The sequence below is a fragment of the Ischnura elegans genome, chromosome 8 (assembly GCF_921293095.1).
Source record: "Ischnura elegans chromosome 8, ioIscEleg1.1, whole genome shotgun sequence".
Taxonomy (NCBI): Eukaryota; Metazoa; Arthropoda; class Insecta; order Odonata; family Coenagrionidae; genus Ischnura; species Ischnura elegans.
The window spans coordinates 61,692,447-61,705,078 of record NC_060253.1 but is presented as its reverse complement, the minus strand read 5'-3'; the positions used below and the strand labels follow the sequence as shown (position 1 = coordinate 61,705,078).

Below are 12,632 nucleotides of genomic sequence, written 5' to 3'. Positions count from 1 at the left end.
ATTTTCGGGCAATTTCATCAAATTTTCTTTGGGATGAACCCTGAATCCCTCGGTAAGGAGGGCCCCATCATTAGCCCCAGCCGAGGGCCCCTAACCACCCCAGCCGCCCCTGATTACGAAGAAAAAATTTTTTCAGCCATTCACTCATTCAGTTTGAAATAAGTAAAACGGGATACCACTTTCCATAAGTTTATTACTCTTTTTTATGAAGAGGACATAATTATCTGAATAATGAACATAATATTTGAGCCCCACTCTATACACAGATCCGATAGAAGCGACAAATTAAGAGATATTTTGCCGAACGGATAGATATGGAAATTCGTTTTTCCCCCGAACCGTAAAAGACTGTAGTAAATGCTAGTCGTAATTTCGTTAGAGCATTTCTTTTTATGCGAAAACGGCTAGTGTCCTGCACACACCCTCTGCCACACGCCTTTTAGGCGGCATGCGGAATAGTATGTAGATGTAGATAATTATTTCATTTTTTGATAGCAAGAATATCTGCCATGGAAACACATTCACTAGAAAAATTAGAGCATGGTTACATGGGATTTTTATCCGTTGCTCGCCACGGTCATCTAGCAATGATTCTCTTTTAATTATTTTAAATTGATTTTGATTTCAGCTGCCTAGAAGTCTATCTTGAGAAGTCCATCATGTATCAGGTAAATGACTACGAACCTCAAGTAGAAATAGGGCACGAGAGACACAACTTTAGGTATAATACCAACGCGCGTACTCATAAAAGAATCGACTTTTCGTCGGATGCGAGCATTCCATCCTCTGAACTTATTTACACATCTGGCATTAAAATAATCAAGAAGAAGGATGTAAAGAAAATGAGGAAATTGCTTCAAGATTGGAAGAAATTCTTCAATAATCACATTTTGTCCAAGTCACGTGAAAATTTTCTGGAAAAAGTAAGTGATGTTAAACATTTTACTCCATTGCTCTAGTGTTGTACCGCTATGAATGTAAAGGGTGCTTCAGGTGGACTTTACAATGCTTCAGGTGGTAGGGGAGACATTTTTTAACATTTTTGTCCATAAAAATGAGGTCGCAACTCCTTAATTACTGAGCTATGGCAACGCATACATTTTTTAGGATACACTTTGCAGTTACCATAAAAACTGTTTTTCTTGGGTATCCAGCCTTTACGACATTTTATTTTCTACTTTGCATTTTTAAGGACATTATTAACTAAATAAGGTGGGACGAAAATATACGATTGTAATTGTTGAAATAATTAATCATTGAGCTTACTAAAACGAGAGCTTTGAGCGAGTACCAAGAATACGATTGCGCAATCTCACCCATTTTGAGATTGTACCCAAATAGAGTATAAAATAAAATATCGGAAAGACTAGATACCCTAGAAAAGCTGTTTTCATGGCAATGAGGAACTTGCATGGGTCGTAGATTGCTCTAAAAACTATTTTGAATAAGTCAAATGGATACATTAGCTCGCAAAAATACCTTCAGTTTCTCCATTCAACATCAAAAGAAATAAAAAAATTGCATAAAATCGAGAAAATTTTCTCTGAGCCGACCACTGCGCGAAGACACCCGAGCGTTGCCGAGGCCAGGCGTGACGTCATAGGTGCCTAAACAACCGTAGGGAGTAGGGAAATACGCTGAGCGCATGGTGTAAAATTTGTTTTGAGGGAGTATTTAGCCGCTTATCGTCACTTTATTTTGTTCTGTTATTCTTGGGCAAGTTTTCCTATTGCTATTGTGCCTAGATTATTACTTGGGACATTAATAATGCGGCATCGGGATGATGAAGTACAAGTGTTTCACTTCGTGTGTTTTGGTTATCAGAAAAATGGATGATAACGTTGCCACCCGTTCGAATAGTCCACCTGAAATTCATCTACGTCTACATAATACCTCGCAAGCCGCCTAAAAGGCGTGTGGCATGGGGTGTTAGGACACCAGCCTTTTTTTTAGGACACCAAAAATTGATGCCACGACCCTCATGGAATTTGTTAAGACAAATTATTGCTATACGTCGGCGGCAAATCGAGTTGTAAAAGAAACTTGTAATACTGGAGGATAACGATCGTAAGCTGTGCTGTTGACATTAGAGTAAGCTGTGCTGTTGAATTTGGCAACGCCGGATTAACGGAGAAGGTAGTCCTATCCGTCCTACGGTACGAATTCATAGCAAAACAGTCTGCACACAATCCACATGTGAGATCGCGAATCGGTTCCGCTGCCAACACACACACAAGCTACAACCTATATCAATAATATTGGTAAATCCATAAACAATATACTAGCATATACCATAAAAATATAGTGGGAAATAGGCAAATACTCTTATCAAAAACTGGATGTCACTATCACATTCTTATATTCATCACGTACAACTTACAATAACAGGACTCGTTATGATGAAAACAACTATTTATTCACTGATTTAAACCCTTAAATTAGCCCACACAGGTGAAATTTCTCACTACTATTCGTTGAAATAATGGAATAACAAACTTCACACACAGTTTTTATTTCAATAGCGTGATCGTGAAATGTCATATCTACGGTGAACAACGGAGATTAGCACGCCACTGACAATTTTTACACTACTGTTAGACATTTATCGATAGCGTAATATCACTTTTTACAATTCAATCACGATGGAACACTGATAACTCTTGGCCGATATTTTTCAACCTTGTCAAACTTTGTGCATTACAACCACTGGCACTGCGATTATTAGCAGTTGCTTAACGGAAGATGTCACGTTGAAAATAACACTATTTTGGCACAAAAATGTTCCTAGATGTCTCCAATCGGCGAGCAAAAGTTGCATTGACTGGAATTCACCCCATAATACAAGCACAGACAGTCCTAAACGACGAATTCTCCGGTACCTACGAATAAACGGATGAATTTATTGTACATAAAAGCTAAGCGGACATTAGTAAACATCAAAATCGTTCTAATTACATACGTAAATGAATGATATGCCGTCGATAACATCAACTTACAATTAACGTATCCCCCTTCCAATGGCCGTGGCTCAGACTCCTACAACGATGTTATTTAGGTATTATCAAATTTTTGGTTTAACTGCTCCAGTTTTATATTTTATGCCCTTACTCAGATATTAATATTATAAATAATGCAAAATACGAGGGCTTCCAAGCCTCAATCGTCGGATATTTATCTTTAAATATAAAATAATCAACACGTCTAACAAACGAAGCTCTCATAACTGCTGGCAACTATTACAAACAATCACAACAATAGCTTCGCCTGATGTTTAGGCACCTTTGACGTCATCGAGGCTTCGTCGGCAGTGGCTTGGGGGGTGAGGGAGTTTTTCCCGCGCTTTAAAATTCGTTATATTTATCATTAAATATCTCGCGAAGGAAAACTCAGATTTACATGCGGTTTTCTTTGTTGTATTCAGAAAATAATTTTCTGTCCGCCTATGAAATAAAAAAAATTCATGCAAGTTCCCCATTGCAAAGTACATCCAAAAAATGCTTGCGTTGCCATACCTCAGTAACTAAGGAGTTGCAACCCCATGTTTCATCATCATTAGTCAGCAATCCTAAATGCCTGGTTACACGGTACCTATATTAACACGTACAAGTTTGCGTGAATGATTTCAGTGGACGGAACGGAACATGTACGAATGTATGAACCAAATTAGAACAGGTTCTATTTTCTGTGTATGCATTCGCACAAGTTGGGTGGTGCATTTTGGCGTTCATTCTCGCGTTCATACATTTAGACATTGAACCGTACGTGTTAATGTTTCGTGTAACCAGGCCTGAAGAATGTTTGACACTGCTTCCTCTCTCCTACTCGCTAACCTTTTCATAGCGACGTATTTCTTCTCTTTTACTTCCTTTATAACCTGTCCTGTGTAACAAGTATGATACCGTCCATTGCCCTTTTTCCCTTGCACTTTTCCTTTCACGATTTCTTTCATCAGGTCATGTCTCATAATGTGGCCAACTAAGTCTTCTGCTTAAGGATAGTAGAAGACTTCTCTTTTCTCCCACTTTTCTTAGCACTTCCTCATTACTTACATGGTCGATCCATTTCATCTTCATATGTCTTCGGTAGTACCCATGTTTATCGACAAAAAATGCTGAAAATTGTCTCCCATAACACCACCTGAAGTATTGAAGATTCCTCATGAAACATCTTGTATTTTGTATTAAAACAGAGGCTGCGTGAAACGCCGCTTACGAGCGCGCATAAAAAACACATCCTCGATAAGTCGAATTTTTTGGTAGGATGAGAAGTCGGCGGAGGAGATTCAATTAAGAACGGTGGTGGTCCCAGTGAAACTGAACTTGGGTGGTAATTGCTCCTTTTCACGCACTTCTTTTTTTCATTTTTCGCAACCTGGGTCTCGTGCGTATTTTGACCTCGCCGAGAAAATTTTTCGAACAGACTTTTACTGTGTGTGTTGTTACCTATGTACCGAAATGCCGTCCGTTGAAATGACTAATTGTAGTGTTACAACGGCATACTTGTTAGAATAGCAATGGCTGATGCCTGGTTTCGCTTATGGTAGGACCCGCCCGCCTTGTGACCGTGCGGGACTCCTCGTCCCTTCCCTTCCTTACCTATCCCGTCCCAGGAGGCGTCGTCGGGCTCCTATCGCGGCGGCGCCTCCTTCCTTTCTCCTTCCTGTCCTCCTCCTGGCTTACAGACCCTGCCCCGGGAGTGTATCCTCGCGAGTCCGCCCTAGGGTTTCGTTCCATTTTGTTACAATGGCATTGGTTCACATTATCAACGAGTTTTATTGAAGTCACTGTACGATTGTTGTACCTTCTGAACAAAGAGAGATCCTTCTTAATCAGTAATTAAAACATCCCTGTTATCTATTGTAACTTTATCAGAGCTATAAATTCCCATTTTTAAGTTATTAATATATAATAGGATTCAATGGCGCAGCGAGGGGGGGTTTGGGGGATAAACCCCCCCCCCCCAGAGCTTGAGAAATTTTTAAGTTTAATCCATTTTACTTAATTGGATTGATATCACTAATAAAATAGTGTAGGATTAATAAAATATCCCTCAGAAAGCCGTAAAACTCACAATTTTGGACCATTTATCTTAAAATTCTGCAATTTATTAATCTCGCACATACCGCTTATCCTGGTGGGTATACCATACCCCCACACACCCCGGTATTAGTTGCACATAAACCCCCCCAGCCTTAATTCCTAGCTGCGCCCCTGATTGGATGTATGGACAATGCATGATTGGTTATGCGTGAATTTGCGTGCTTTATTTCCATCCACCTGTATGAGTGGTGGGAAGCTTTGAGAGGGTTTAACATTGGTGGAAATTAAAAAATTATGATGTGTTCAGATTCGAATGTTGATAATACCATTTCGGTAATAGATTAGGGATGCCTCAAGAAGGAGCTTAAAGGTTGATTGAAGACTGTTCACACTGAGTACGGTGGCATAAGCTTTTCAAATCTCTTTTTCCTAATTTCCAAATCTGGCGTGATTTTTCCATTATCCGGGAATATAGAAATGTAGGGAAAAATTGAAAAATATGACTGGGAAAAAAATTCTGCGACTGGATTTATGCCAATCAAGGCATATGCGTTTACTAAAACACTTTTCTTCCAGAATTTTATATTATATAAGTATTGTGGCCGAATCAATTTCCGCAGAATGGTTTTTGGTTTAAAGTTTAGTTTGTTTTGTGGAATGTTTTTAGATTAAGCGTGGATTTTTGTAAGTTTGAGTATCCATGGTCTTGATGCAATACAATTTTGAATGTTCATCGGCATAAATCTGGATAGACCTAGATGATTGAAAACGGCTGATAACCTTGCGAGATAAGATTGTATTTGATAAGGGCAATCATTTTTAGCTCTGATTGCATAGCTGGGGTTGTCATTTATTGCGTGTATCAGATATCGAAAAAGGCAAGCTGATATCCGGATATTATAAAACTGGGTTTATTTACAACACCAAATGAATCAAAATCATTATGTTTATAAATTTGTAATTAATACACTCTATGCATAATATATTTTTTCGTAAAACTCACCAGTCAATTCTTTCCTATAAAATAGTTGTGTCCTCTTAAGTCCTTACTGTGAATAGAACTGCATTTGATGTGTACTCGTGTACAACGACAGGAATTGAGAAGGGCGCCCTGTAACTCACCTCTCGTTATACTCCGCAAAAAAAATATAAGTCGCGAAAGAAGCTCGTCACAATTTTATACCCTGTGATAATAGAAGTATCATATTTCCATTTTACTTTGTGAAACTCTATTATGCTGATGATAGAAGAAACTCAAATCTATCATTATTCCTTACCTAAATTTTTAAAAATAGTGATAGATTGATATCGAGGTTACCTTGACAGTGACGATTAAACGTTGAAACATAAGTTGGTGTCCTTTTATTATAAAGCGTGGATCAATACGCTTCCGGGGAGGTTATGTTTTAAAATGCTGCCGTGGCTATGATGCCGAACCATGATAATGAGTCATGATGTCGGCATTTCAGTGGCCTAAAGTTAGGTAGCCAGGAATGGAAACAGGGCTGGAGTGCTCTGTGTTAGACATAGTATATGAATGATCCAGGCCAACGTAACTTGTTTTTCAACGAATTTTTCCGATTCAGGATTTTTTCTGGGGGGGGGGGGGGGAGGGCACAAGGGCCTAACAGGTCTTCTCATGTTTGAGATTGAAAACGAAATACAACAATAGGGTAGTTTCCTTCATCAAAGAAAACGAAAGGCATTGATTGCGATTCGTTACCCACCATTAGCGTATTTATAATATACAAATTATTTCGTTTTAGAAATACCAGTTTAGACGTATGGAAATGGTCAATTTTAACCGCTTTGAAAAAGGCCAGTTTGGCGCCCATGCGATGCCACTCTACGTGACGTCACAGGGACCTAGTTTCTATACTAGTAGATAGGAGTTTTACATCATCTGAGATTACCAATGCATGCATGAGGCACAGAGCTCAGGGAAACGACTCTTAATAATCATCTATTAAAACTGACTCTAATTGGAAAGTTTCCTTTGTTTTATAAGGTATTAATAATCCTAATTAAGCCAATCGCTACCTGCTAGCAGGGTACTCCGCTACCTGCTAGCATCCTGCGTCGTATCAGCGCTCAAAGCCTCGCCCCAAGGTCACCTCACTTGCGGCAGCGGGAACCCGAACGACGTCACACGGGCTTTTCCCAGCATTCATACTTAGCCGTCGCGTTTTCGCGCGCTTGAAATTTTTCACTTTTCGTTTAATCGCGAAAAATAGATATCGCCAATCAAAAATCTAATAGCGTGAAATGCGTACTCCAGGAGTAATAATCTTAGGCAATAACAAATAATAGGATACCACCCTATTGGGTCCTGCAGAGTTGTCCTTTTAACTTTCGCTGTAGAGAAGATAAACTATGCAATGCCTGACACAATTATTTATGTCTTACAATGAAGTCTGTCTTATTGTAAGGATCCTTACTTCATTGTCTGGTCTAGTTATAATTGGTGAAGTCTGTGAAGTACATCAACAGTACACATTATTTCAAAGCTATTAGAGATAACTCTTAACCATGCTTCTCTTCCTACGAATGAAACTTCACATATTTCCTAATGGTATATGTTTATGAAAGATTTGCCCCCCTGAGCAAGCTTAAGGGAGGATATTTATAATTCATCTTACGTTTGCATACAGATTCGGTCATCGGAGGGCGGCAGCAGCCTCCTACACGAAGCGGTCAGGGAAGTCAGAAATGACGCCGATATAGAATCATACTCTTCCAGGAGCCTGGACATAGTCGTCGAACTCCTCCGCGCCGGGGCTCAGGTGAACGCAAAAAACAGTTCCGCCGAGACTCCCTTGCTGATCGCCTTCGATGGCCTCCTGCTTTCCGACGACCCGAATATGTTCCGAATCCACGAGAAGTTGATCTCAACCCTCAGGGACTATGGTGCCGTTGTCGATGTGGATGCAGCGGCAGTGGAAAATACCCCCAGAGTTCGCGTCGTTCCGGCACGTCGGAGACGAACAGATTCCGAACATATCAGAGACGCGAATCTAATTTTGGGTGCGACCGCGTATTTTGGCGAAAGCAAGACCCCTAGGCTTGTGGAAGCAGTTGTTGCCGGTGACCCGGATGCCGTTTTGGCCGCCTTGGAATCGGGCGAAGATCCATCGGCCAAAATCATACCGTCCAAGACGACCGTGTTGCATTTCGCCACGTGGCTCGGGCACAGCGAGGTCGTCGAACTCCTTCTCGGTATGGGAAGGGTCAAGCCGAACTCCGCGGACCACTTCGGACTCACTCCACTGTTGATTGCAGCTGCCATGGGCAACGAGTCTTGCCTAGAAGCGTTGCTGAAGGCGGGCGCTCGACATAGTCAAAGAGTTGTCGGTCCTGCCTTATTCAGAGTCCAGAGTCCTTCTACGCGGGTGGATTTCTTGATAAATGTGAGTAACTTCTCCAACATGGAGCAATTTAATGTTTCAAGACCTGGTTGAACAATTCATCAAACTCCAGTTTGCAATAACCTAATTTTGCTTATTGAGAAGCAGAGCAATAAGTGAGAGTTACCTGGTGGTGGGTATGTTACGGAAACGACTTGTTTGACAAACTCTATTTATGCGTTCCTGCCTACTTCCTTTGTTGATATGTTAAACATGATGTTATGTGGGGAGACCATTGGAAAACTCTTCAGTTTTCTTAAATAAATATTCCGTCCCTGTTTTGAAAATTTCGAAGTATATCTGAGCCATAAATATAATAAGAGTGTATTAATTTGTCTCTAATTCAGTTTTACCCACCATCGGAAGAAAAATACTAGAAATGTCGATATTTTCATTTTGATTTGTATTTAAAAATTCTGGTTTCCAGTATTTTGTTTTCAATTGCGGAGGCTCAAAATAGCTGGGGCATAAATTATGACACAATTATGTATCCGTTGTTTAAAGAAACTCTCGCTTTCAACCGCAGATGCCTCGCCCGATATGCCAAGGAACGTCGCCACTTCATGAAGCAGTCAAATCCAACAATCCGAGATGCGTTGAGCTTTTAATACAGCACGGTGCTAACGTTGAAGCCAAAGATTCGCTAGGAAACACCCCGTTGCTAGTTGCTGGTGCTGCCCTGAAAAGGGATTTAAGATTGAATGTGGTCACCCAGCAAGCATCACCTTCGTATTCATCCTCGTACGCCCGGAAACCATCGGTAGTGAGCTACACCTCGATCACATCCACTGAAAACATACAGTACGGATTCTCCGAGGCAAACGGGCCCAGCACTTCCCAAGAACAAGTGAGATGTGCAACAGACGTGGTGGCCAAGTACGAACGAATAACATCCATCCTAATCAAGCTCACGAAAGACGTCAACATACTCAGCGACGTGTCCGTATCAGCGCTCATGAACGCTGTATCCCTTGGATCGGTGATGGTATCGCAGATGTTGTTGGACAAAGATGCCGACCCGAGCTTGAAGAACAAATATGGGGACACTCCCGTCCACGAGGCGGCTTCCAAGGGCTGCGTGGAGCTTTTGAAGCGCTTCGTCGACCATGTGGCGACCAAGCACGGAAACAGGGAGCGGACTCTGGCAGTGATTAACTCGAAAGATGGGAACGGTTCGACGCCCGTTCATAGGGCGGCTTACTGTGGTAATCGAGCCTGCGTTTCCTACTTGATCGGTGCGGGGGCAGATCTGAGTTTGCAGAATATCCACGGGTTGAGTGCCCTGGAGGCCATATTGCTCCACGTGTACCGTTCTAGGTCCTACCTGTCGTCTCTGTTGGACTCTCGATTGACGTGCAAGAGGGCGCACAAGTGGGAGGGAGACTTCGTCCTCGAACTTGACTTCTCATTCCTCTTGCCCGAGGGAGGTGCCAGACAAACTGTCGTTATGAACACTCTCCTGGCCTCTACAGTTTTGCCCAAAAACACGCAAAGGTAGGCAGTAAACGCTTTTGCCACTAATATCCTCATCGTTCTGGTTTGATTTATTTATCTGGTTTATTTACATATCTTTCATGAGTTATATGTTATGTATGCATATGTCACATTATACGCGCACAGAATGAAAATTCTCGTATAATTATAATGCAGCCATACATTTATCCTAATAATATGGCATATATTTACTTCCCTGTAGTTCTTATATATGCGCTATTATTATTTCACCGCATATTTTGAAGCATCCGATAATTTTACATAAAATCTTACTAACCCATGAGGGTATGAAAAGAAAACGCTGGTCCCAAAAAATGTAACGTAAATATTCGCATGAATGCAGTTTACTATGATAGTGAAAACGTAATTCGTTCTGATTTTTCACAGGGACATTCTGGAGCATCCTCTGGTCGAAGCATTCTATAGGCTCAAGTGGCAAAAGGCGAAAAGGTCTTTCTACGCCGTCATCACTGTTCATTTAATCTTCGTCATCAGCCTTTCTGCTTTCGTATCCTTGGAATACATTGATGTGTCCAACGAGGGTACTTTGAGAAGTTCAGCTGGCATCTTAAGATACGTTCACTTATTCTTTGCCGTTCTAGTCCTTGCCAATGCCGTGGGACCTTGCTTCCTGCACTTTCATTATTACATCAGGAAGTTTGAAACTTGGATCTTGGTAACGAGCGCCCTTCTGTCCATCTTTTGGGCTCTTGCACGGTTGGACGTCGCTCCCTCCTTCTTGGTGGTCGTATCTTCGTCCGATCTGGGCAAGTTCCTGCTCAGCTTCATCCTGCCGCTGGCATGGGCGGCGCTGATGCTGATGGTCGGGAGATTCCGGGACTGGGGAGCCCGCGCGCTACTCTTCGGCGTGGTCTTGAGGAACGTCCTAGTCACATCAGTGGTTCTCGGCCTACTGGTTTTGGGCCTTTCCCTCAGCTTCTTCGTCCTCTTCCACGACACCAGACCCAACGAGTTCGGCGACCCTTGGAAGTCTTTCGTCAACACGATCGTGATGATGACGGGGGAGTACAACTACAGCGAAACTTTCGAGGGGTCGAACTTTTACGACCGCTTGTTGTTCCTCATCTTCGTGGTCGTTGCCACCTTGGTCATCATGAACCTTGTCATAGGCCTTGCGGTGACCGACGCACAGTCCTTGAGTACTGTGGGGGAGTGGCTCTGTCTCAAGAAGAAGATGGAATTCGCCAATGTCCTGGAGTCCATAGTGCCAAGGATGGTGGCCAGGTGCTGTCTCCCGAGGAGGATGAAGTTTATGGTCGATGGTTCGGAAGACAGCGGGTACATCATTAAGAACAGAGCGCTTCCCTCCAGGCTCGTCGACGCTCTGATGGATTCTGCCTTGCGATACCAAGCGGAGAAACCTTCGCTGAATAAGGCGGCTGGTGACGTGGTCATAACTTTTCCAGAGACGGAGGATTGTTCGATTGAGCTACACATCATCGACGCAGAGGAGGGCCGTGTGAACGATATCTTGCGGGCGCTGTACAGGCGTGTTGGAGGTTCGATAAAAGAGTTCGTGGAGTCCTCGAAATCACTGCCTAACCTAGGAAGCAAAGTGTTTTGGGTTAAAAGGGTGATACGGAAGTTCAGAGACAAGTGATTTGTCTACCACCACTCCAGGATAGGTAAGGGTTTTTTTCCAAATGAGAATGAAGACATTGTCAGTTGATGCATCAAAGAAATGGAATGTGACGGAATTGTAGAATGTGGCAGAGGCCAATGGGGAGGAATTGTAGAATGGCCACCTCCCTTATACTTGCTATTAATGGAACTACCGTTGGCAACGTCAAATATTATTTTGTCCCCAATGCAGCGCGTAATCTCCGTAAGTAGAGGCGATCTCGCCTTTCAGGACACTTCTGAAATACTCGTCAAGTTCAGTTCAATTTCAGCACCAACTTAAAATCTGGGATCGGTATTATTATCTGAGGGATGGATCAATGTTAAGTTATGTTATTGTTAATGAGGAGCTCTCGTGATATTCTTTATTTAAATGCCTACGAATACTTATGTATGGCAGAGTATCAGCGCCTTGGCCATGTCCTCGCGAATGATTCATTAAACTAATTCAGACTAGTACAATTGATTTTTTCTTAGATTTCTCCATTTTGGGGTGGGGAAGTATATTTTATTTTCCTTTGAGTATAAAAATATTGGTACCGATCAATCGGGATATGGATTCAATATTGGAATTTGATTGTGGTTTCCACTTTCAAAGCTAGCGGGACGATAAATGGTTACGTTTCGGAACGCGATGCACCGACAACATCCGAGTTATAATTACCTTTATCTTGGTCTTGCCCTTCTGCCTCGGCATCATAAAATTATATGAAAATATGAGATATTCAGTAAATAAAATAATTACGAAGCATCACTAATTAATTTTGCGGCGCAAAAAATTCCGATAAAACATTTTAACTAAAACATTAAAATATAAAAACAAATTTAGAAAATGTACGCGTCATACTTTTTTAAAGTAGTTGTTAGTTTGTTTTTTGCTATGTTACGATTTTATATTTATATTTACATCAATTTTGATAAGATAGATTACAATATATTTCGCTTAAACCATGTATGTCAATTTTTTTATTACAAAGTTTTGTGCGTGATGCATGTATAAACCATTTATTGAAATAATCTTTTTGATATATTAAATTGTCTACCTTAAATTATG

The 12,632-nt window shown here is 41.5% G+C and overlaps 1 protein-coding gene across 1 annotated transcript; it reads left to right on the top strand.

Moving 5' to 3' along the window:
- The first annotated feature begins 659 nt into the window (after nt 1-659).
- Nucleotides 660-12,480, top strand: LOC124164421 (transient receptor potential channel pyrexia-like). Its single transcript, XM_046541746.1, has 4 exons — nt 660-668; nt 7,691-8,446; nt 8,970-9,937; nt 10,325-12,480. The coding sequence occupies exons 1-4, from the start codon at nt 660-662 to the stop codon at nt 11,556-11,558; spliced, it is 2,967 nt and encodes a 988-aa protein (XP_046397702.1). The 3' UTR covers nt 11,559-12,480.
- Nucleotides 12,481-12,632: the final 152 nt, after the last annotated feature.